This window comes from Toxorhynchites rutilus, chromosome 2 (assembly GCF_029784135.1).
Source record: "Toxorhynchites rutilus septentrionalis strain SRP chromosome 2, ASM2978413v1, whole genome shotgun sequence".
Classification (NCBI taxonomy): Eukaryota; Metazoa; Arthropoda; class Insecta; order Diptera; family Culicidae; genus Toxorhynchites; species Toxorhynchites rutilus.
Genome location: NC_073745.1, coordinates 255,845,056 through 255,872,335, shown reverse-complemented (window position 1 = coordinate 255,872,335; position 27,280 = coordinate 255,845,056). Strand labels below are relative to the sequence as shown.

Genomic DNA, 27,280 nt, shown 5'->3' with positions numbered 1-27,280 from the left:
GTCCAGAGTTGTTCTAGAGATACCACAAATTTTTCGATACTACGACTAAAATTTGATATCATTACTTACTGTATATTAGAGATAGGAATTGCGTTACGTAAGGACAGGGAGTGGGTCAAAATCTGAATTCTTAGCATTATGCAGTTTGTGTCCACGCAAAATATGATAGAGTGCGATAAATAAATAGGTAACGGTCAAAATACGGTTTTTTGACTTCTTTCTCCTAAAGTAACGCAAGACAACGCCCAACAAGTAATACAATGTCCATCCACTCTCCTCACGCCCCACGTCATTTGTGAAAGAAGCCAAATGCTGTTGAAACTTTATGCTACTAAACAATAACAATACTAACTTGTTAAATAACAAATACAACTGTTATAACTGCTTATCAAAGATGCAAACCTTTGGGCATAGATCTCTTTTTCCATCGCTTTGACGTTGTTGACGTCTTCGCTTTTACGATTCGTCTGTATTTTTCATATACTGAAATGCTGGTCACATAAAAAACTCCAAGGAGCCTATCTGTGTGAGGAGAAAATTCTTATTTTCCCATTGCAGTGTCCAAACAGGAAAAAATCGCCTGAAAAACATCGTAATATTATCAAGAAACTGATTTCTCGGTGCAAGGTACTGGAATAACCACCCGAGGAGTCCTTTCTGTGCGTGTGTTTCATAAAATGGGAATCTCAAGCAATAGCAGTAGTGATGATTGTAATTGTTTTGAACGAAGCAGCAGTGAATCGATAGAATGCATTGATCATCATCGCAAACGAGGATCATTTGTGGAGTAAACTGCAAACTATATGTTTTTGTGTTGTGTTTATGTTCTGTTGTGCTGTAAACTCGGTGATATATCGAGCGAAAATGATTTTTCTTGAATCAGGAGTTGGTTAGTGACTGAAACGTACGATTCTGTGGAAGTTCAAAAGGTGGTGAAAAAATGGCAAAAAATATGTATACGCGATTGTACTCAAAACGCATTCGCGTTTCTGCGGGAGAATATTGTGCGAATCAATAGATTAGAGGAAAAAATAACTTGCTCGTTAATATTACTGGAAAAGTATCGGGTGAAAGGGTTCGACCAGAAAATATAGGTGTATTTGGCAAAGAAATTTCAGCTTGTGAAGTTTCAAAAAAAATAGTGGAAAACACTCAAGGTAAACATTGTGTAGTGAGATGGCAGCACCGACGCAAACGTAAGGTTGTTGTCAAAACTACGACAAGTGTCATCTGCCGAGGGCGCCAAGAATTAATAGCTTTTTGACGTCTCGTAGTGTACTATAGAAAGGATTGTGTATATAACAGGTAACGTGAAACAAAGTTAAAGAAATGTTTATCTCGAATAGTTGCCTTATACTTTTGTTTTCTTTTAATATTTTTAAATTTAATTGCATATAAAACGGAAAATATACAACTGAGATGAATATTATATCTTGCTTTTTTACCAGACGTATGTTGAACAATCTTTCAGTTAGTTCATTTATAGTTTTAATTTTATTTTAAAGATTTCGGTATTCATTAATGTTATTTCTGAATAATTATCAATAGTTTTTTGTATGATGAAAACATTGGTCTTTTTTCAACGAAAATTCAAGTTAAAATAAGCGTAATTTCGTTTTAAAATTTAAGTGAAATATATAGAGATTCGTGAATTACATCAAAAGATGACAAAAACGGCTTTTGGAGACTGCCAGCAGATGAGAAAAGTAATCGCCAACATTGGACATTAAGCCGATTTTTTTTACAATAGAGTTTCAAGTTCTGAAACAAACACGGATTGCACGGATTGAGCGCTTCTCTGAGCTCCAAACAAATAAAACATAATATGTGTACCATCCATTATTTTATTATTCGTTTCTTTATCTTTGAAGAAGACAAAAATATATATTGAAAATCAAAAAAAGTTACAAGCAGCTAAAGTGGGGATTTAAAGACACGGTCTTTTGTGTCCCTGGCGTACACAATTTCTTCTCTTCTGGTAATTCAAAATAAAAAAAATCTAATAAATTCCTAATTAGTACAGATGCCGCTAAGCAATGAGCCTCGGGCAAGCCAAAAAAACTATGTTTGGGTAAAATGTCGGCAGTTATAAAAAAAAATTTAGCAAGCTTAATAGTCAAGTTATAAAAAATATGTTTTCTGTATAAATCTTTTTATCCAAAAAAAAAACTCGTACATGTTTATAAACTCATGCGTCAAACCATACATCATGCTCTGGAGTAATCGTAACAATGGTTATATGAGAACCGCGTTTGACAATTTGTATTTGGAAAGAAAAACTGTATTTTTTCACATTTTCACATTTACGCGCTCAAACAACACTATGTCAATCAATTACAAAAATTTCTCGTGTCGCGTCTCAATACAACATCTTATACTTTTAATGTCACCTGAAAAAAAATCATAAAAACGCCTAAAAATTAAATTGTTTGCTTCCTAAATATCACTTAATTCCACTAATTCAAATGTTTTATATCTGATTTCACAACCAAACTTTCTCATCTTTTAATTGGAACAAACAAAATGTTTCGAATAGCGCAAACCGAGTTCAAAACAAAAATGATTGATAACTTCATGGTTGAGTTTTGACCATTTGCGTAGAAGTTTTCTTTCATCAAACATTATTCTCTATCAACCCTGAAAGATTCCGGGATAACTAATTATGAAGCGATTTATTCAGATATACTTCTCCCAGATGGGATTTACCGTTTTACAGTTTACAGTTTTTTGCGATTTTGTTAAGTTATGAATCATGAATGAACTAATCGCTGCGGCAGTGTCTACAAATCATTTAGCTGTATTGAGAAAATCAGCATCTCTCAAGCTGCGTACTATGCGCTCAGAGCAATGCACATGATCCTCCTAATGTGTCTACCAAACATACAGTTCACTAATTATGGAATAATTCTGCGACAATACGTGATCGAATAGACTACATTCAGCACGTAGTGAAGTGGATTATTGTACTTCAAAAAAAAAAAGTTATTGAAGTCGCTAGCTAAATAATGCTTGAAATACTCGGACGCATTATCTGAATTTGGAAGATCAGAATGGATCATGTTATAAAGAACCCCGACCCGGAAAGCCAAAAACATGAGGTTTGGTGTTATTTGAGATTGAGATGGGGAGTTGCATCAAAACTTACCAACCAAGCTCCCGGAGTTTCTGATGAGTCACTACAGACGTGTGTGGCCTTCCGTTGATGCGAACACAACACTTCTTCTGTTGGCCAGTTCTGGCCGTTCCTTATCAATCACTAGATTCAAACTATCCAGTTGTTGATAGTAGAGATTTGAATTTAGTGTCTGGCCATACGGAAACATCTCATAATAAATTATTCCTTCCAAGTCCCACCAAATACACAGTAGAATATTCCTGGTCTTTAGTTCTGGTCCGTTTGAGCTACTTCACCCTGTTGATCCTAATCGTTTTCGCACAATATTGTCGAATTGACCCATTTCTCATCCACAGTCACCCTTCGTTCAAGAAAAAAGTCGATCTCATTCCGTTTGGTCAAGGCTACGCAAATGGAAATTTGATTTATCATGTTTTGTGTTGATTGATGTGGCAACCAAACATCGAGCTTTATTTTGAGTCCAGCAAATAATTTAAAACTGCTTTATAGTAGATCTATAACTTCTGGGCAATGCTACGACTATCATCATGCCGGTTATCTTCGATTATTTCTGTGATTCTAGCGACATTTAAAATAATGGATTTATTTACCCCCAATTCAAGAAATCTTGAAAGAAATGTGCCGCCAGGTGAAGAAACAGGTTTAAAGAAAAAACGCGCCTTCACCCAACTTATGAGTACTATGCATTGTAACGAATGATGCATATTGTTTACAAATAAATTACTTAATACCTTTTTTGGTGGTTTTGATGTGATAACCTTCCCAAAAATGAAAAATAAAAAAAAACAATTTTTTCATTTCAACAATTAACGAAAATAATCTTCAATTAATTAACTTGAATTAACTACAAAAAAAATGATTCATGAAATACCAATTCTGAGTAGAATAAAAATAGTACTCTTCTTGGAAACAATAAATCCATCGTGATCCGAATTTACTCTTATATGTACTCAATATTTTCATGTGTCCCAGAACGACAAACCTTCTTACGATAGCCTTGATGCTCTTTTTCCATCAAAACTCGATCAAAGTGGTAAATAAAAGGTGCGTCAAACAATGATGTGAGAATTTCTCAGCGCTTTACTGTCTGATCAATCGAAATTAATGCTTCATATTGTTTCTCTATAATGCCACAAAATTGATTCAATAATAACCTAAAATCACTGTGGGCCGTAAGCAAAAGCGACTGACGTATTTCTACCACACCTTTCGATAGGGTACATAGTCTTTCGTCGCTGATTAGTGCAAACACGAAAAAGAAGAAAAATGAGTGAGAGGAGGAGGACACACACATATCAAGAAAAAGATGGAAAATTATAATGGCGGCACTGTCTCGTCGTGTCGATTATTTTTCCAAATTAAACGCATTTAATTCGATTCGGGACGGTTATGGTACGCGCGTATCGACGGATAAAGTGACCGCGGGCCCTCGGGAGGGCAGTGCTCCTCGCAGACAGCATTTTTCGTCGAGATATTTGGTGAAAACAATGGCGGGTAGCAATTTTTGTTTACTCTTGTGAGGAACTTTTTCACTCTTGTAGACTTCGCAGCAGCCCCATCAGATCACATCAGTCAGCAGCAGCAGCAGTCAATAGCTTACAGGGAAAGCTATTACGAGATATAGTTAAAACGGAAAGAGTACAACCAGCAGCAGCGACGATGAATATTGTTAAAATCGAAGCTACCATCTTTCCTTACTGGACATTACACAATTGGAGGAAAAAGTGAGTGAGTTGTGTGCGCCTCTCCGATTTATATGTTTCTAACGGAGGTGTTTCGAAGCGGAGTAGGAAAACAAATGGTACTGCGAAAACGCGAGGATCGATTAGCGAACTCATCTTATCATTATCGAGCAACATCCGATAATACGTGTATGAAAACAGGGGAAAACGGCCAAAATGATGGAAAAATATAGCATATTTTGGAATTTTCTCAGAGGCCTCAAGATCACCCCCTTCGTCGTGACGTTTCTCTTCGCTGAGTCTTCCTAGTAGACAACTTGCATGTGTATTTTTTTTATCTACCTCCTTCGCTAAATAATACAACATAGGAGGTTTCTCTTGCGACGCTTTTCTGGCTAGTTGAATTGGCTGGCCATTCTCCCCACTGGCAGCAGGCAGCTCTCGCCTCTTATTCTATGAAACGAGCAAATTGATGATGATGTGAGAAGCACTGCTTATCAGCATTGCCAGATTGAAGGATGCGTTCGATTGATGCGATATTTAATTTTTGCTTGTCGATTTCAGATGAATGATGCGAACTCCGTTTGAGTGTTTATTTCGATATTGAGAATAATCTGGTGCTGGATATATGAATCGCTAACAAGCATCAACGGAAATGCCTATGTATGTTTTAGAGTAACAACATCGTGGCTGTTTTTTAAAAAAATAAGTACTGAAAACGGCTGGTGAAATAGGAGAGAGTTTGAGCGTTTTGTTTAAATTCGGATAGTTTGTTATTTTTGATACGATTCTATTTCGAGATATCAATCGGTCTAGGCTGCAACTTGTTCGCGCGAGTTTTATTACCCATGTTTATACCGGGCAAGATTTTTTGTTTATCATTGCAATATAAAGAAGAATTTATTTTTATTTTCAGACTGTTGATACGAATATTGTTCAGAGTCAGATATCAACTATTCGGTAAACTTGATAGCCAACAAAATCAAAAGGCTCAAACGTTAGCGAGTGTGTTTCATTGAAATTTAAATTGAGTTGCGAATTTATTCTGACATTTTGAAATGGGATTGTTTTTTCATTATTATGTTGATCCATCAACATTTTCAGAATTTTAGCCAATCAAGTAAATGTAATTTATCCTAAAATATACCTTTCAAGAGTAGAAGATATATGATGAAAATAATTTAGATTATTTTCCATGTCCTCTGGAACTATGTCGACGTCTTTCACGGTTTATCTTAATTAAGTTCTGGTGCCAAAACGATCTCAAATGATCGAAGTAACCGGGTAGCCATTCTATTACGTTTTCGTGATGATGGCCTTTTGTTATGCCCTATTACAAGGGGAACCTGGGGCAAGAGTGCCAGCTTAAGCTAATACGCGTTTTTGAACGCTCTTTTGTTATATTTTTTTCCATTTTTTCTGCTGGTTTGTTCCTTTATATTCCTATTTAGGTGTAGCTACGCATCAAATTGTTCAAAAGTTATGTTTACTATGAAAATATTTCATTTACAAAAATGATGTTTTTGGCTTGTATTTTTCCAGTGCGGGGCAAGAGCTCCACCTCGACGGGGCAAGAGTGCCAATCTTATAAAAATATAATTTTTGATGAAAAAAGCACTGTGGAATTCACGGTGTTTCCAAAGAACGCAAACTCGAGTTCTGGTGGCGTTCACGAAAACCGGCAGGCCAATCTTCTCCGGCCAATTTGGATGTTTTGTCGAAAGAGTGATCTAAATTATTTCACTCTGCGATTTTATACCCTTGGTTCGGGATGTCGTGTGTTGTCAGCCCATAAAATAACTTCTGCATATTAAGGATGTGACTCACGAGTTACTCCTCCTGTTATTTAGAAAACACAGTTTTAAAACGGCCTAACTTCTGCACACATTTGGCCAATGTTCTTCTGGACAAACTATATTCCTCCGCAGCTCATCTCCATGATTTACAGAATGTACGGCAAGAACCATAGTTTCCATCTGCCACTGGTTTCGGAACGAAATCCGTTCATATTTACAAATCATGACCACAACAAACACAACCACGATTTGCGTTTGGCAGATTGAATTCGAGGTTACGACTGTGGCATTTTTTAATGGCTCCTTTTGCCCCGGAAGTTGAGAGATTTTTTTAAATTTTTTTTATTGAAATAAATGCGTACGATTTAAATTAGTTCATACAGTAAGTTGAAGAGAAATGATTATTATATTTGTATTTATGGGTGGAGTCATGCAAACATATAGAAACTGAGGGTATTTCGTTAATTTGCGCCTGTCCGTTCTTATATAGATTGCAGTTGTAAGAAACTCAGTATTTATCTGTTTTCCAATAAAAAAATATTTAAGGTTCTGGTTGATAATATGTGAGATATATGTAGTATCCGTATAAAACAAAGTTTTGTAGCTAAATAATTGTAAAAGATGGAAATAGGCCAAATAATCAGATGGCCACTTTTGCCCCGTATGGCACTCTTGCCCGGGTTCCCCTATATCCAGTTTTGAATTTATTTTCACTGTATATAATCGAGTCAAAAAAAATTCTATAATCATTTTTCATGCACATATTTTTCGTTTTTTGAATATAAAAGAAAAATTTGATTTTTGATTCATTCCCTTAAAGTCATAAAATAACTTTCTTATATAAAAAATCCTAAGACGATTTTGTTACCACCATTAGGAAGATGAGAAAATTTAGTACAGGATTTAGTGCTGTGAAACATCTAAATTAGTAGAAATTTTTTGGAAGTAAAAAAGTGAATTAGTAGAAATAACATTTTGGAAGTAAAAAACTTCAAGGTTAGTAATTTTTAATGTGTTATTATTAATTTTATCCTAAAAATTCATATTGAACTTGATTGCTTCTATCAATTAAATTGAAGCTTTCTAACCGCTCTGCAATTTGTTCTTTGGCACCCAACTTCTACAGGGTATTTCAGATTAAACGCTCATGCAACAAATTTTAATAACTTCTACGAAAGTGAACCGATTTTTATTTAGAAAAAAACCAAAATAAAGCCCATTTTAGGACATTTTCGATGTGATCACCCCTTTTTTCGATAACGCGTTTTAAACGGTGCACAAAAATCTTCATGCACAACTCTAACATTGGGGGTCTCCGTAGCCACATTGGTTGCGCGTTCGCTTAGTAAGCGATCGATCGTGAGTTCAAAACTCAGGGCCCTCATTGACCATCTTTGTGTTATAGAACAACTACGTCCACGTAACAATCATCAGCGATGGAGGTCGATCCACGGTCGAAATAAGATCGATTCGTCCATACAACTGTACTGCTCTGCAAGACACATTGGGCTGCTGCTCTATAAATAACTCAAGAATGATCAATCAACTTTCTCCGCTGTCCGGTTCAACTGGATACTGGAAGAACAGAAGGAAAACTTTTACGTCTAAATGGCTACTGTGTAAATGTGTACCATATGCAATGGTATACAAGGAAATACTCTAACGCCGAACAATGGCAACTGTGTAATGTGCTAATTATAGAAATGATAAACATGTGACATGTACACGATTAAAATTCGGCTCTGTTACAGCTAAAATGCTAATGAGCCTAAAATAAACAAAAGGGATAAAAAAACTTACATTACGACTTCGATGTTGTTGAAAATCCAAGTTATTTCTTCTTTAATTTTCTCTAAATTTTGTGGCTTATTAACATAGCAACGGTCCTTCACGTACCCCCATAGGAAGTAATCGACGGCGAGAAATGTTGAAATTCTTACTATAAGAGGACAAAGTTTCATTAAGGCTTCGGTTGCTCGAGTAATACGATTTCACTAAAAATATACGTTCTTATAAATTGTATATCTTGACAACATACAAACAGTCCGATCAGACGACGAGAAGCCGAATATAATCATCCCGAAGTGGGGAATGTAGTGTTACCATCGACGGAAAGGAATTTTTTTTTTATAAGGAGCTATTCGATTTTTTTTGCGTGAGCGTTTAATCTGAAAGACCCTGTCTATCTTAATTTCATTGCAATATCGTTATAAACAATTCCTGGTGAAAAATCAAGCAAGATCTTCAAAAATCACGATTTTGATTTTAAAAGCTACTTAAATTTCACCTTAACGTTGGAAGGTAATATTTTTTTCTGAAATAAGCCATATTTTTTTCCTTTATTTATTTAATTAGGCACAAGTGGATAAGGAGCCACCATCAAGCAATACATTTTAATACTATTTGAATATATTATAACTACATAATCATTAACTTAAGTCTAATTAGCTAAAACTATAGTGCAACTACAGTGCAATATAAAAAATATATAATTTATTCCTTCGTTGCCTCGTCGGTACTATCCTTGTCTGGAACAGTGCCTGTGGTGGGTCGTAACAACTACATCGCAAATTGATGTAGCAACGGTATCCTTTGGTAGTGAGTGCCTCCTTGTTATGTTAATAGCTCCTGTAATGATCTTATCTCAACGGTTACTAAGTTCTGCTTGTGTAATAGGAAAGGAAGGGAGAATGGACAGCGGGAGTAAGAGATGCGACCTAAATAATAACATTAGCGCTTCTTAGGAAGACATATATGGGGAACATAAAATTAGGGTCGCGAGTAGCTAAGATATCGCGAACTGGCATGCGTGAGTGTACTCCTTGAGCCTCTAAATCGGCAACCAGTTTGATTCTTTCATTGCAAAATTCATTACATGACATTCATTGCAACATCGTGCTCGAAGTCATGATATCCTTGACCACAATTGCATAAATTGTTAGTGGCAAGACCTATGCGGAAGAGCATAGGTCTTGCTACGCATTTAGCGCGGAATGATTGGACATCAATCTTGACACAATTCTAATAAAATTTCTGTCAAGACCAGGCCTTCGTTGAAACTTTGGGGATAATAGAGTATAGCCATCTTCCAAGCTCATCTCTGTTCCATTGGTTTTGCCAACTGGTGAGTGACTGCTGTCGGGAAATGGAGAAGAATTCCCAATACGCTATTTATCTTTCAAAAACTGTGCCCTGCATACTATCCATCGTTGCGAGTGTATCCGCTTTCTCATTACAGGAATAGAACAATGTGAAGGAATCCAAATGAAAGTGATTCGAATACTTAAGCCATATTTGAAACATAAGAAAAAAAAATCTCAAGCTGTATATCCTCGAGTCCAAAATTGTATATAATCGAGTCACATATAATCGATTCCGACCTGTTATTCACTTTTCGTATTCGTATTCAATAAATTTTACTCATATTCAATGAATCAATCACAGTACTTCTCGAAATTTAGTGAATATTTCAGATTTATATATATCAGAAGTTATTTATTAGATCTCTTCCACGGTTGTACACAAAATTTACTAACAGGACAAGTAATTTCCACGACGATTAGACTCCAACGTCATCTGACGAATAGGACCATGAAGACCATAATTATTGCGGTGCGGATCAACCCGTAGAAAATATCGAGTCCGTTGAGGCCGAAGAGGGCAGTACAGTAGAAGTCGAGACAAAACAGCAGGGCAACCAAACCCTTCCGGTGGGATTTTATGGGTAGTTTTGACAATAATATTCTTGCGTTGCTGTTCGAGGGGAGCTACTTCCAATAGCGGACAAAGTTTCTCATAAGGTGGCAAAGTATCATAGTTTCTCCAATGCAACATTTCACGAATGAAGCATTTTTGTATCCTTTTTTGTAGTGCCGATTCCAAACAAAACAAAATATTTCTCAAGGGTAGAACGAAGAAGTAGAAGAAGCAATAGAGAGTCCGTGAGAGATAGTTCCAAGCTGGCGATGCAGAGGTTCTAAAATGCTACCTTGCGGTATTCCGGAACCATTCTGGAATCATCTAGATTGGGAAGAGCCAACGTTAATGATAATTTTGCTATTACGTGGATATGAGTTTAGCCAGGGAAGCAAGCTAGATGAGACTATCAATTTGTTGAGCTTGGCTACCAAGATTCTATGGTCGAATACCGTTTTAAGATCAGCGTAGATGGCGTCGGTCTGGTTATCCTTTTCCACAGTACGCAAAATATAGCGATTTGAACTCCAGTAAATTTGCCGTGACTAATCGGCCAGGTTGAAATTCATGTTGCGAAGCAGAAATGTAGTTTCTTACCCGAAGCAGTAGGTATTCGTAGACGATTGTCTCAAATATCGTAAACACAGGGGACATGAACAATGATGTCCAACCTCCAGGAAACTTATGTCTTCGTAGCATCACAAGAATTATGCACGGACGTTAGCCAGCGCTTCGATCCAAACCGACCCTCATCGGCTTATTGGTCAGCTGTCTACCGATCTCGTCATCTCAACCGTATCCAGGGCGCCAGATTTCCTGTAGTGGATTCTTCAGGTAGACAAACGCACAGACTCACAATGACAAAACTCGAACTCTATAATCAGTTGTATATCTCGATTCCTCACAGCCTCATCCTCAGTCTGGACACTTATCAATATGTTGTCGACGTAAAGTTCGTAATTTGTTTTATCCTTTATTTTAAAGACCTTAAGTCTCCTGGGCTGGTTCGTCTCTGTAGAAACGGCCATTAATAATGTCACACTTAATTTTACATTAAATTTAACAGAGGTAATGCTCCAACTCTGGACGAATCATCATTCAGGAAGTCCCTTACATATTTCGGATCCTCATGCTTCGGGCAGACGCACAAGAAATCTTCGACAGAGTTGTGTATGTTCCAGTGGTCGCAAAGTTGGTAGAAAGGTTCTCTGTTGAAGCCTATGAAAACGAACATTGTCCAGTCCTTAGTATGGACAATACTCGCTGCTCCCTCATTTCCTCGACATCCTCGAACGTGATGATGAAACCTTCTTTTTTCCGCCGAAATTGCCTTCTCTCTGTGAGCCACCTTTCAGCTCGAAAGGGGCGAAAGAAGTTGATGATCCACAATTTCACATCGTCCAGCGGCATCTTCTGTGTACGAAATTGTTCAGTGTGACCAATTCCAGTAAACCGATCGTTCGCTTCGTTTCCTACAATACCACTGTGTCCAAGAATCCACATGAGGACAGTGTCAGGCAAGTACCTATTGCTGACCGCCTGTACCCAAAAGTGTCTGAACTTAGCTGCACCGAAGGCGTCGATGGCACTCGCCGAGTCGGGGGTTACATGAAATTGTCATTGTCACCCTAAACCATACGTTTTGCCTCGTATTCCGAAAAAAACACAGAGAGTCTCAGAGTATCGATTTTTGACAAAAAAAAAGTTCGAGATGATAGTAGGTTTCGGCGTTTCATGCAATTTAAAGACATTTGGCATCAAAAATTTATTTTTGAAAACCCCAATTTCATGTCATGTAATTAAATTCTATGGTTAAGTTAAAAACATACCTTGTTTATGCAATTCTAGTTCAGCCGTGAAACAAATTTCTGAAGATGAAAGTGGAACAAAGCTGTACCGATGGTTTAAATCAACCAGTCGAAAACACATCGAACCAACCTATACGACGACTCGACTGATTCTTCAGCGAGCGCGGCCGAACGGTCGGGTCAGACAAACTACTGGTCTGTTTTTAGTCGAGCTCGGCTTCTGGAATATGAAAACAAACGAGACGAGCGCTCGTCTTCTGGAATATGAAAACAAACGAGACGAGCGCTCGTTTTCTCGATTAGGGCCCATAATTTTATCTATATTACTGCTTTTCTGCGCTAGGAGATTGAATCTTCTTTCAGCTGCCCACTGGTAGTTGGTAGCTTTGGTAGGTGGCTATATTTTGATACGTGAAATTTAGTGCGTGTATCCTACCACTGCCAGGATAATGTCGTCTGTGTAGACAAACACAATACTCCCCTCTGATGGTCCATGGATAATTGGCCTCATGATCATCTCTTTGAATTTTCCAATGATGGTCGGGTTTTTTTTTATCCCTTTTGTTTGTTTTTATTATGCCCATTTAGCAGTTCAACTGTAACAGAGCCGAGTTTATCGTGTACAGAATTAAAATTTTCAATACTTGACTTCGTATGGTAGTTGCTGTGTTCAGTAGTGCTGGTTGCATTAGTTCCTCGAAAGAGAGACGTTGCCAGCCCTCGAGTATTCCTGTTATTATCTGTTGTACGTAAGCCCAAGCGGTGCTATTCGGGAACAGTCACTAAATTTGTGTTGCAGCGTTTCAATCGCAGCATTACAGTGCAGACAGTGTTCATCATCCGCTCTTTGAGTCCTTGTCATCAATTGTCTATGTTCTGTCTTCTCATTTACGAACAAATACAAACTGCTTCGCTGGCTCGACGATAGTTGTTTCGTTAGAATATTTTTCCAAACAGGTAGATGGAGCGAACAGAAACATCTCGTGTTGAACGGAGAAATTCGGGAACAAATTGGAAAAGAATTTGGAAGAATATTCTAACGAAACAACTATTGTTCGAATGTTCACAGTTGGATTGTATACACAGCGGGACTGTAATTGATTAGCAATTACCGATGCAGCAGATCGTAATGTGAGCGGTAAGGGACCGGGATTACCGTCACATGATGATTGTTGCGTGGAAGTAGTAGCTAAAATAACACACAAAGATGGTCAGTTGAGGGCCCTGAATTATGAGTTATGGTCGGATTGTCTCTGACAATTAAGAAATCTGAGGATATTTTGTAGGCTGCCCACTTAGCGTTATCCTAGATCCATTTAGGTCTGCAAGTGCGAGTGGTAGTTCTAGATTTTTGTTATCCCATCTGTTTTTTTTATTAGGCTTATTTAGCAATTCAGCTGTAACAGAGCCGAATTTATTCGTGCACAGTTTCAACTCACGATAATGTTGTTGTATATTACACCGTAGCCATTTAGGCGTAAGAGTATTCCTTTCTTATCGATACACATGTCGCATTGTACGGCGTAAGAATATTCCTATTGTTCGAATGTTCACCATATAAGCGAGACTGTTGATATGAGGCTTCCATTGTTGTGTTATTAATAGTACCAATTACCGATGAAGCAGATCGTATGGTCGGTTTTAAGTCAGAGGGGACCAAGTCGCAAAATTGAAATTTTCGAGTTATTGATTGCATTAGGTTCAGAATTTCGTAAGCTACATATTACATTAATCAGATTTGGGAAATCACGCGTGCAGCAGGAATAACGCATCGAAATTGTTTCGAATGCCCAATGAAAACCCCTTATAGCACCAAACTTCAAGCTCGTTTTTCTCGAAATCATAAAAATGGCAGATGGTCCGGTCTGACTTAACACCGACCGTACTTGAAATGAGAAGCTGGGATCACCATCACATGATGATTGTTGCGTGGACGTAGTAGCTAGAAAAACACACAGAGATTATCGATTGAGGGATTGTTTTTTTCGCAATTATTTGATGTTCGTTTCAAATTATCATGGCTGAACAGAAGATCAATGAACAAATTTCAATTTGCCTAGCACGCATGTAACTCAACTGAAACAATATTGCATAAATTGATTTCATAAATAAAAAGAACCTAAAGTTAAATTTGAACGACCAGTTGGATAACAGTAGAACCCCGATTATCCTCGAAATAGTCGGGCTAGATCACCGCGTTTAACGAAAATCGCGGATAATGTAATAAATAGCTAAAAATTATCAATACAGAAATTATTGAACTATCCATCTGTCCATCTGCACCGCGGATCATCCGCTCTCGGATAATCGAGGTTCTACTGTATGTAATATGCGAATATGGCGAAAATGCCAATATGAAGTATGTGATAAAAAAATTATGTGCATGGTACCAAGTAGGATGATATTTGATGAAAAAATCTTCTAGGCATACGCTCGAATGTCATTAATGACAGATTTATGGAACATTTATGGTTTTGGGCACTGTTTGTCTTAAACCGACTCTAATTCAGAAAGTGTTAGAAATTTTGGTACTGGATTACAACTATAACTAACATTTAAATTAATGAAAAATAAGTAACATTTTAGAACTAAAAAGCCTAAAATTTGTGTGCTATGCGTTTTTAAATTTTTCTCTCGAAAATGCATGATAAAATTGTTTGTTTCTATTAACCAAATAAAAGCTCTCTAATCTTCAATGATCAACATTTTTCCTCCACCGTCCCAAAAATAGTCAATTAACTTTGACCTTATCATTGAAATATCCAATTTTTTCTTGAAATAAGTCATATTCGAAATAGAAAATATAATTACTGCGTATAATCGAGTCTAAAATTGTACATAGTCGAGTCTGTATATAATCTGGTCCAACCTATATAAACTGTACCACAAAACGGACTTGCAAGTTTGTTCTGTTATTTCTTATTTGAGGCGTTAGAGGGATCAACAAAAGCAATGTGCTAATTTTAATTTTTTTTTCTATTTCGAATTAATCTTTCCTTATCAAAGCAGGGGTATGACTAAAACGTCAAATCCCTCATATTGCCAGTGTACCCAATATTGCTGCGGTTCACTGACATTTTGGTTCTGTCAATTACTGTTGTTTACAACTCGGTCCGGTTATATAGTCGAATAGTGGCTAACTTTAAACTCCATGTTAAATGTGAACACATCCATGTGAAACCGAAATATGAAAGTCGCTCATGCAGTTAGAAATAAAGCAGCGAATTTTTGTTGATTTTTACTATCTCCGTGATTTCAACGATTTCAATCCTCGCAAATGATATGTTGGTAAACAAATGACGCCATATTGATTTTGATTATGGGTAGCCTATATTCAATTGATGTCTAACCCTTGTATCAAAGCGAACAAGAGAAAATAGAATTCCTCTAGCAACACTGGTATCACACATCACTCTACATCGCTGTTACCACTGGTTAGCACAGTTGCGTCGGTGGTGGTATGGTGGCGCGTGGCCCTTACTGGGTGTACCATTTACCTTTCGTTCCCCGTGTTTGGTTGGAGCGCCGCACTCCATTTCATTCATTATCGGTTTGGTAGCAAGCAGTGATCGCCGTCATCCTCTTGCTGCTGGTGCTGCTGTTCGCTCAAACAGACAGTACGTGTGGAGCGCTTCATGTGTTGGTGCGTGTGATGTGCGATGCTCTTGATGGGATATGCTCTAGAAAAACACGTACGAAACGGGTGCCAAAACATTTCGATTGTTCCATTGGGCTTAGATCGATCGTCGTCGGATACGTCTTGCGAGTCTCCCAAGAGTTCCAGAAATTGTGCGCTGCACGGGATTGAGCATCACGTATTTTTGGTATCTGAGTTGTGCTGCTGAACAAAGATGTTTATCAACAACCATGCATCGTTGTGTGGGGTTTCTCTTCCTTCCCCCAAAATTCAATAACAACAAACAAAACTATTCCTTGGGCTAGAACGAATTTGATTATTGAGATACTGGTGGTAGCTAATGATGCAAACAATATATGATTTACATCATTGTCAACTTGTTGCTTGGTCTTATGGATACAAAAAGTGGTTCATAAACAATGACCGTATTATTATCGAGCTTCTAAATTTTCCAGCTGTTGCCGATAGCGAATCACTGTTCCCAGAGCAGTTTTACCCTGTCAACAGCTTAAAGCTGATTTTAATGAACTAGTAACAATTTTCATCAATGCTTAATAGACTAGAGTTAATAGACTTACATAATTCAATTGTATCTCATTTAATAAAAGTTTCTGTGATTCTCCTTTTTGTCCACGCTCCTAACCTATCTAAATCTAAATCAAGTGAATTCAATACACTGCTATATACCGTTGTGCCTCAAATTTCGAACACTTAAGTTTTGTTGACCATTCAATAGTGTCTCATTACTGAAAATGGTACTACTTCGTGAAAGTAATTTGATTTTTGGATGCAATAGAGCCTTCTTTCCATTGAAACACGATAGAATTGATTTGCAAATCCCTATCCATGGCATAAAACTAAAAATAGTTATATTTAGAAATAGTTATATTATATATATTTGACTCAAATTCCGAACAATAATAATGTGAAGAATCAGGATCTGCGAGAATCAACGAAGGACTTTTATTTTGCAGTTAATTTTTGATAATTGAACATGAATCAGGAAAGGTTTCATAATCAATGGCTTCGGTGTTTCATCTGAGTAGGTCGCACTTTAGAAATTCATTTATCAGTATTTGGTCTATATTTTTTCATTGACTCTAATACTTTGATTAGCAATGGAACAAAATTTCGTTTTGAAATCATTTCATCTTCATTTTCAAAACGTTACCTAACGAGTGTAGGCAGTGCAGGCAGGTTTGAATGCTCCAAAGTTCATCCAGCCACTTTCAGTTCGTCCAATGTCTTGTGGATACAGGATTTCACGTTCACTTCGAGATGGCAGGATGCCGTTTCTATATACCAGCACCCATACTCGTGATGGTATTTTGGATTGAAATACTTCTGCTTTACCCAAATTTCTGGCGTACTGAACCACGTTGATTTGAAGTATTTTTTCACAGATTGGATGACCTGCGACCGGCCATGTCTTCCAGCCAGCTCACGACCTCTTGATCTTCAGTAGATCGAGAAGCAGTGGGTTTTCCGGCAGCATCTCTGCGATTAACGGTATTTTTCCTATCGTGCAATGTAGTTACAGGAATGATATACATCCTTGCTGCAGCTCAGAGACCTTTTGCCCATTCCCCGTTTTTCATAGATTTATTTCAGGAATTCGTTTTTGTTATTGTCGATTACGTTGAAAATCTAATAAAAAAAAATCAATTTTATTTTCGTTGGATGGTCTACGATTGCGAGGCAATGTCTCACAAATACAGTGGAATCCCGATATCCGCGAAATAGTTGGGCAAGCTCACCGTGGGTAACGAAAATCGCGTATAACCCAATAAGAGGACTAAAAATGAGGTGCAAATACAAATAAAAAAAAATGGGTTTCATCATGAACGCATGAATCGATGCACAAATCATTAATAAGGTCGCAAATAATGTAAAAGCCATGGCAAAAAAAAAGAGCTTAAGCCTACCACTCACTGACAAATTCCAAGAAGACCCATAGATTTACTATGGAACTCGCTGTCGTAAATAATCCGCACCGCGAATCGCCCGCTCGTGGATAATCAGGGTTCCACTGTATTCGTTTACAAATAGTGTTAGGTCTTTTCCTATTATTGCTCCAGAACAGAGCTGTTCTTCTAGCTCAATTAGTGAACGATCTTGTATTTGCTTAAAAGTAGTGTCAATTTGAGTCATGCGTCAAAACTTGATTCATATTACGAACACTATTGCAATACAAATTTTAATGGAGATTCCCTAATTAAAGATTACTTGTTCATCAATTTATAGTAGATTGTTACTTTTTCCAGCACTTAATCACAAAAAAACAGCAAACCAAATAGCGAACACAACTACAAAAACTGAAAAATTACCGATGTTTGTTTTTAAGTTTTAAGGAATCTGCCAACGCAATGTTGCTTTTCTGACTGTCACGTTTTTGAAATAACTTGTTTTTAGAAATTACTATAATAATAACATCACCTGTAAGTAATGTTATACGGTAATGTATACCCCAAAGAATGTTGAGGCTGTCATTATTCAATTATTTATAACTTGGTAATTTGAGTCAAAATGATAGTGTTTTAAATAATTTGTTTTTTTTTCTCTTGAAAAATATAAAATTTGTTCAGCTCTTCAGTTTTTCCACTTCTTGAATGATCTAGCAATCTAAATCTACAGTTAGGGTAAATGATGTTGGTTTGCCCAACAGATGGTGTTTTTCCGAAAAATGCTCATAGTAGTCCCGTTTTAGAAATCACCGAATTTTCAAGTAGATGTTGCATTTCTCATTGCTTCAGTTTGCCGAAAGATCATAATTTAGGCTTTCTTCAGCACTCAACACAAAGAAAATTTATTTCTGCTACGCGCGAAGGACACTGTAAACAAACTGCAGCGCGTCAAGCCGTTGCCATAGGAACCATGTGAACAAATGAACATCAGTGTATCGGACAAACTATTATCAGAATTGAGGAATATTTCCATTCCGATTTCTGATTTTATGGATCGATTCTTTGTACTCGAAAAAATCGCAAAAATCGATCGTTTTCTTCCGATTTTTTCGATCTTAGAAAAACTTTTGGTAGATTTGTTTTTCCCTGTATATCGATTTGAATTCCACCAAAGATCACTTAAAAAATCTATAAACATAATGTCAACATTTGGATCGCTTCATTGAGCTTGCTGACAAAGTCAGTTTGATTCTTCTATGATTTACTTCCGTATAAGTGCTGACAGGATCACAACTAGTAGCAGCTACTGATTGGCGCTAAAACCAGGTTTTGTATTTCAATAAAAAATATTATAAATGAACTAATTAAAAAAAGGACTTCGATTTTCCAAAGATCGATTCTCAGGTAAATATTTTAACGGTGAATTGATCCCTTACAAGTTATTTTTACACCAGCACATTCACTAGGTTGACAATGAAAATTGTGATGAAATTGAATGATGACATCAGATTTTATGGGATTTTTGCTAGATGAGTTCTGAACGAATATCAATTGTGGAATTTTCAATAATAATTTATTTAATAAAATAATTCGATAACAGTACAAGGTGGTTGCCCTGCAAAACGCAATTTTAAGAAAATATAATAGAAAATATATAGAATAAATAAATAAATTGTAGAAAGACATTTGATTTTTCGATTCGGCCAAGATCGATTCTTTGGTACCAATTTAATCAATGGATCGATCGCTTTGCTGTTTAGAAAATCGATTCGTCAAGATCGATCTTTTTCTAAAGATCGCCCAATCCTAATTTAGAGATATAAGTTTGATACAAATGGTGTGCAAGTATGATGTTTATAATATTTGTAAGTGTTATAATCCAGAAAAGGTTTGAATTCGTACCCGTTCGTATTCGTGATTCGTATAATCATCTGGTGGTTGATTAACACTCCTATATTGCCGTTCTACACATAGTTGTCTCATGTTACTTTTTTTTCCTTTTCGGAAAAACAGAAAAAACCTATTATTAGTTCCAAGTGTTTGAAAAAACAACATCAAGTTCGACTGTCCCATGTTGATATTCTAGGCATATTCGTCCCGCCATGTATTTCTTTTGTTGATCCATAATAAATGAACCGGTTCAAGTACAATAATTTTATGTCACGCTTTCAGTAGGGTTATTGCACTCATTTCTGGTTTGGAAGAACGAGCTAATTCTCAAACAAATAAAAAAAGTTCAACATAACACGTGTACACCTTGTAAGCGAATGCATAATAACAATGAGATTTATATTCTGCAAAGGTGTTGCAGATCCTTCCCTTCTTCATAAATCGATGTTTTTATTCATAATCTTTCGGAAAAACACAAAAAAACTTATTGTTCGTTCCCGTTATTTGGAAAAACAACATCAAGTTCAACTGTCCCATGTTGATATTCTAGGCATAACTAATGAGGGCATCTTGTCACATCTCATTAAACAATAGTTTAGTGTTTATAAAAAAAACTCGATATATTGCTAAACTGAAATGCTTAATGCAGTCTTCTAGTCTAGAAAATTAAAAAAAAATATTTTTTTTCTTTATATTTCTGTATTTAAGGCATTCAATAATATACTTTAGAAAAGACGAAAATCGAAAATCCTATTATTTACCGAGTTAGAGCCATTTTAGCGATGCGGTATCTAACCTGGTACGGCCATAACAATGAACTTCAAACGCGTTTTTCTCGAAACTAGTTTTTTCAAACTGGCGTACACGATATCTCAGGTTCTACTGAAACCGATTCATGTCGAATTTATATCAATACAATCTGCATGCATCTCTCTATCGCATGAACCGCTGAAGAATGCTAATTTTTCAATTTGATTTTTTTTAAAAATATCTGGAAATGTAAGAAAACACGATTTAAACAGCATTTTGTTTTTCAAACGGTCGCCATTTTGTCAAAAAAGATGTTTTTGACTTCTCCGAGGTTCATGCGATAGCGGCATCTCTACTGATTCAGAATCTTCTCGATTTTTCTGTTTCAGATAACCAGAAGGGCTGGAATCGTGTACGCCATGCCAAAACTTTTTTTTGAGCCCCATCGCTTCATCAGCTTGTAACTATTCTAGTTATGAACATTTTTTCTCCGTTCGATTTTTGTTTCATTGTTAAAAGATAGATGAACAAATAATGATATAATAGATAGCAAACATAGTTTTCGTTTTATTTTTACGGAGCTCGAAAAAACGTCCGAAATTCGTGTCTCTACACTAGAATACCCCCTTAAAGGATCTGGTAGACAAATATGTTTTAACAGTCATTTAATTCGTCCACCTCATTGATGCTCGGTCTTCCAGACCTATGCGCGAGTATAGGAAGGTTAAAGGTTAGCTCAAATGAGGGGCGCATTGACACCAATAGGACTTTATAAACCTTTAAAACATTGTAAATCCTCAAAAACAGTCTACAGAACTACTGTAAATCTTGAAAAAGACAATTTTGTTTATATGTTTAGAATCATTTGAATATTTGATTTTACACAGATGTGCTGAACTAGAGCATTCAAAAAAAATGGACAAACCAAGATCATATTTTCGACTGGACAAACCAAAATCATTTACCCTTCTAAGATCTCGAAATAATTAGTCACAGAATTTCGGAATTTCACTACTATGCTCGTTCCATGAAATTATGGCACTTTTTTTTCTCTGTATTATAATAGTGACTTTCAACACTTTTTGGTTGTGGTTCGTCACTTTTACTTCTATATTTTTGGAAGAATGTCGGGAGTGAGAATTGAACTCGTGACAATTAGCGTGAGAGGCATGGATGTTACCACTACGCCAGTTCGCCTCCATTATGGCACTGTGTTTATGAGGGGTTCGCGATTTGATGCTTTAACACCAGTGTTCAATAAAAATAATTTTGTTTTTTGCTTCAGTGCAATAATTCTGAATTGTAGCAGATGTGATTCTGAGGTTCAATGAACAAGTTAATACATTGTTTACATTTACATTGTTATGCATTGTTTATGTAGAACCTGAAGTGTGTGCTAGATTTGAGCTTGGGTTTGAATTTGGGGGAACGATGGCAGGAGCTGGCGTTATCGGGAATTTAGTGAAACGGGATTTCGCTTGTGAATTCATGCATAATGTGGTGTTTTTGGGGTCAATCCCCGATCGGTCTATGTCAAGGCCTGAAGTATCCGCTAAAATTACGCTTGTGTACAATTGTTTTTACTCGAGAACGATCGCATTAGCAGACCGTTATTGGGAGTTTAACCGAATTTAACTTGCCAGGAAATGTATGTGCCACAATTCCTAATCAGCCCATGTATTTTATTATTCTTTCGTACTTGTTCAGTTTATGCCTTCGATTCCTAATCGAGCCGAAAGAGATCCGCCTTCCTTTGGACTAATAATCTTGGACTGCTTGATCAATGTGATCTGATTTTTTTTAAACATTCCACTTAGACTTGTTCCGTAGGATCGTAATCGAAGTTTTATCTTACCAACTTATCTCTTAATGTTTTAACTTTCTCACAAACTAATCTACTCCCATCGTCTCTTGTTTCATTTTAGGAACATAAGGATTTGCATAGACGATACGCACGACCCCATACAGAGTAATAATGATAGTTTTGATTTCTGCAAATAAGTGTGAATCAAAAAAAACGTAAGTATTTGTTTTATGAGGGTGGACTTCAGTTTTCCTCCAAGGATGATCCCGGTTAAAAATTATTGTTAGAATATGATGAAGGAATTTATTTTTGTGTTTTACTGTTGAAAGGTGTAATATGTGCTTTGAAGATCAAAAATTCAATCAAGGCGCTATGCACTACTCTGTATACAAAACGCGAAAGCAACTAACTCACAAGTGCAGTTGTGATGACTTTATACGATGGAATGCTTCACGTGAAACGAACTTTGGTGGATAATGAAGAATAATACACAGAGCAGAGGCAGGCAGTAGTGCTGTTAAGACAAGAGCGACGTCGGCGTCAATGATGACGGCAGCAGCGGGTCTTCTGTATGTAGGATTGTGAAGAGAGTTATTCCTGTTTTTTAAGCGCGATCTCGTCTCTCACTCTCTGTATGAGACGTGCATTTTCTCATGTTAGAAAACTTCATTCGGGAAAGAGTGAGTGATGGAAAAAAGGCGGATATGTAATGGAGATATTTGCATCTACGAGACAATCATCGAAACAACGCTATGCATGTGCAACAAATCATCGCTACGGGGAAAGAGGATAAAGCTGTATTCGAACAAACAAAAAAGAAACAAGCAAAGCAATACAGCGACAATTCGTGGTTACATATATTGGTGAAGGATAGTAGAAGTGTGTGTTTGTGCGCGAGATGCGAATCATATACGCGAAGCGTGTTGAAGTGTGGAACCTAATGTCATCATGTTTAATTGTGATTTGTTTATTTGCTTTGGTGTATTCCCACCGCGCGAGAGGGAGATGGAACTAGAAGTGCACATTTAGGGATTTTATTGATTAATATTGTGATAAGCAGCTACTATGGGACTGTAACAAGTTGCTCGTGCATGACTTCGAGTGTGCATTGTACTTAAGATTATTGCGTGTACGACAAAGCTAATTTCGGCGCGCAATGTTTCGGATGGCCGAAACCTCAGTGTGTCATGTTGTTCAAGTGCAACAAGGCGAAGCCTTGGTTAGTTGATCAATGAACACAAACAACACACCTGTTTCACAGAAGTTTGACAGTTCAATAGGTTCTCCCAGACAAACCGTCTTGCGAAGAAGTCACAAGTTCCCTATGAGAACCTTGTTTATTATCAATTCACACATATTCGACAAGCGCAGACCGCGTGAAATTCAATGAAAAACTACAGTGCATAGATGGAAAAAAAGCTCAAGGAATTCGTATTCATCCCCCTATGATAAGCGAGAATATTCTGTAGATTTAAATGTTGACAACGACGTACACTTTGGATCAATATCATCGTTGAAAACGCATCTGAGTGTGTATGTAGAGTATGGCGCAATTGATACACTTCCAGCCTTCTCATCTCTGTAAAATGTATATCCGTTTGCTCACGGTGGCCGTGATGAACACCAGAGGTTGTGAGCTACTCGAAGGGCGTACCTTGTTTTATTTTCAATATTTTAATTTCTAGTTGTTATGGTTTTTGTAATGTTAAGATTCAACGAAAAAGAGGCAAATGTGGGTTTCTATTTAAAAATGTTCTTGAAAAACTGATCAATATGAAGTTGCCTTCTAAATGGCAACAAGTTTGCGAACAAAACGGCACATATTTGACTTAAATTGAATAATTTCAAGTATGTTAAATAAAGCGTCAAATTTCGATCAGAAATACGACATTTCTTTTTCCCCAACCCAATATAAAACATATTTTATATCAGCGACGCGAATTTTATTGTTTGACAAGACTGTTTAAATATTTCCGTTCGTTATGAACTGGGTATACAGTTTATATGAACCTGTTGCCCAGCAAAAAAGAACGACAGTTCGTTCACTCTTTTTGGTGAACTAGTTCTTTTGATCAGTTTATGAACGGTTTGCCCATCACTAGTTTGTTCACTTAGTGGTAAAAATTAAATTTTCACACGCGTTGAAAAGTTATCGAAGATGGAACGCGAGAGACGTAAACTGCCTATTCGTTTGGACTTGAACAGGAGATACCACGATTTAGATTTAGATTTTTTTTTTTGGTCGAAAGTGTATGCCATCACGATGTGACTGTTAACGGAAATGGGTAGTTGCAATTAGGACCAATCAAAAGATGATAAAGTAGGCAACTATTTCGGTATATTATGTATTGGATGGATGCGTTACTATTACAGTTGTCACTGGTGTCTTCCGGAGCATAAACGCCTTTGGTGCCTGGCAGTGGACTAATATTCCGAATAGCGCTGGATGGTTCCTTGGTTCCGGCTTATTCACAATATGAATCCACAAAACTGTCCACATCTTCGTCTCATCGAGAAATATTGGGCAATTGTCCAGAGTAAATTGTAGTAAATTGAAGAAGTATGTAAAGCAATCAAAGCATCAGCTGACATAGAAAAATGATGGAGAAAGGTGGCAGATGCGGTTGACAATGTCACTGTTCAGAAAATGATGGGAGACATTCAGGGAAACGTTCGAAGGTTCATTAGAAATTCCACGAATACAACGGGCACACGCATCATTTGTTCACCGACTTCAAATCAGCATACGACACAATTGAACGAGACCAGAGAACGAGAACGGCGACGATGTGTGCTGTTCGAGTATCTGGGACAATCCCAAGTCCCTACAACCCTCGAAGGGGTTTACGACATGATTATGGGTTTTCGTGCTTGTTGTTTAACCTCATTTAACACCGATAATATTGACATCGTTTCACGAATTTCGGTAGGAGCACGGATTTGTACACCAGGCTGAAGCTCGACGGATAGGTCTTGTCATCAAGTGGTTGAAAGAGAAGTACATAAGAGCAAGAGGCTTCAGAGAAAATAATGCAGGGGAACTCTTGTTCGAACGTAAGGTGTTGTCTACTATCTACGATGGGGTGCAGATGGCAGATGGGACATGGAGAAGATGGGCCTGATCACGAACGTCACTTCACGGTGAAAACGAAATGAATTGTATGCAATTTGTATGCATTTCATTCCGTTTTCACCGTGAAGTGATCGTTCATAATCGGGCCCGATATCTCAATCAAAACTACATATGCTTCTCAACAAATGCCAATGTATTGTTCCAATATTACCTGCCATTAAGAACCTCAAATGACAAACAGCGGAAGTCAATTTTTTTTCTGAGAACCTATTACTGAAAGTGAGTGCTACAACTAATGTTTTTTTTATCATCTAGAACTTTAAGTGCATAGTGGATATTGGGATGTTTCTAACTACACTTTCTGCTCGATTTTGTCACGGTTCATTCTGGCCTTCAGAGGTTTTATGGCGATGAATAGTTTTCGATGTTGTGTCGGTTTGATTAAACCGGCAGAAGTTAGTAAGAACTTTTGTTACCATCGTCAATGGGGATTTCTTCACTAATATCACTGGCATAATCATCTGGTTCTTGGAATAATATAAAAATTGAAGTTTATCAGAAAAATAATTCTGGAAAATTCATTATATTCATTGAGTGAATAAAATCAGTAGTTGTTTATTGTCGAACAAATTCGTATAGCGATTAGCACCAATGAAGCAACAATAGTATATCGTGACCAACTGATAACTAAAAACTAATCATAATTTATATTGTTGTTACAGGTCGTTGTCATATTCAGCTACTTACTCTCTTGTAATAATCAATAGAATCACCCACAAACAACAAGACACATAGAGATACATCTGAGCACTGGAAAGCAGTGTGGCAGTAGCGCATAATTTCGCTTGTGCTTAAGGAATAAAATTCGTTATATATTGCGCGGCTCAGTTTCCAAAACTGACAACCACACCACCAAATTCAGCTGGATATTCGCGCGGACTATACATATTCGGGCATTTGATTGCCCGTCCCCCCTCTCTGCACAGTGGCCAAAATCATCCAACAACTATTCACGTCGTTAACAAAGTATGTCGCAGAAAGGCCAGAAGCGATCGAACCGTGCCGAAAATGATGGACCACCGCCGATCAAGAAGCGCAAGGGACGCCCAGCGGTCTCATCGATGGAGGACGATAACTCGCTTACGTCGAACACCGGGGGTCCGACAACTCCAACCAAGAACTGGCAGCCGCGGGCGGTCATCGATCTCAAGATGTCCAGCATCTACAACCGTTCTGCACCGGAAGCACCGGCTGAATTGTTTAGGTAGGTGTTTGAAATGCGTTTTTTGCTTGTTCGTCGTGTGTCATAATCGATTTTGGACCAACAGGAAAGATCTTATCAGTGCCATGAAGCTACCCGACTCGGAACCACTGGCAGCCGATGAATACTGGGTCATCAACGACCAATGGAAGCAGGAATGGGAACGAGGCGTGCAGGTTCCCGTGAATCCCGATTCGTTACCAGAACCATCTGTGTCTATTTTGTTAGAGAATCACTATAAAAAACGACAAGATTTTAAGCTGTAAGTGTTGGCGGGGGATGGCTGAAGTTTTTATTTTATATCAATAACTTTTTTGTTTGCAGCCCAAAAAATAAATATATTCGGATAACAAAGGATGAAACATTCTCCCACGATCAACACTATCTATCGAACACACCAGCTGTCTCGGAACAGGTTTGCTACTATGATCTCGACCAGTGTGACGAAGCATGGCTGAAGGTATTCAACGGAGAGCGGAATCTAGCTGGACTGGTGCCAGTGACCGACGAGCAGTTCGAAAGAGTCGTTGAGGAACTTGAGGTGAGTACAAGAAGCATGAAGTTCACTGTTTCTCACTAATAACACGTTTCGTATTCTAGGTCCGGTGTTGGGACAAAATCCAAGCAATCATGAAGAGCGAAGAAGGCCTCGGCATTGAGTACGATGAGAATGTAATTTGTGATGTGTGTCGTTCGCCGGACTCGGAGGAAGCGAACGAGATGGTGTTCTGTGATAATTGCAATATTTGTGTACATCAGGCTTGCTATGGGATTACGAATATACCGTCTGGTTAGTGGAAAAATTAGTTGTTGTGTGTCGCAAACTTTCTATTTGTGTATTCC

General features: G+C 37.4%; 1 protein-coding gene across 3 annotated transcripts in view; it reads left to right on the top strand.

Annotated features, from left to right (window-relative positions):
- Positions 1-497: 497 nt before the first annotated feature.
- LOC129771235 (PHD finger protein rhinoceros) overlaps positions 498-27,280 on the top strand; it is a 37,630-nt gene continuing 10,847 nt past the window's right edge. Inside the window, exons 1-7 of one of the 3 annotated variants that reach the window (XM_055774666.1) lie at positions 4,421-4,614; positions 4,678-4,860; positions 22,225-22,318; positions 25,899-26,440; positions 26,505-26,699; positions 26,762-26,978; positions 27,038-27,227. In XM_055774666.1, the coding sequence (XP_055630641.1) occupies positions 26,205-26,440; positions 26,505-26,699; positions 26,762-26,978; positions 27,038-27,227 (838 nt within the window). In that variant the 5' untranslated portion in view covers positions 4,421-4,614; positions 4,678-4,860; positions 22,225-22,318; positions 25,899-26,204. Of the gene's footprint in view, positions 1,306-4,420; positions 4,631-4,677; positions 4,861-22,224; positions 22,319-25,898; positions 26,441-26,504; positions 26,700-26,761; positions 26,979-27,037; positions 27,228-27,280 lie in introns of those variants that run through there. The other 2 variants (XM_055774667.1, XM_055774668.1) reach the window with 2 other exon arrangements.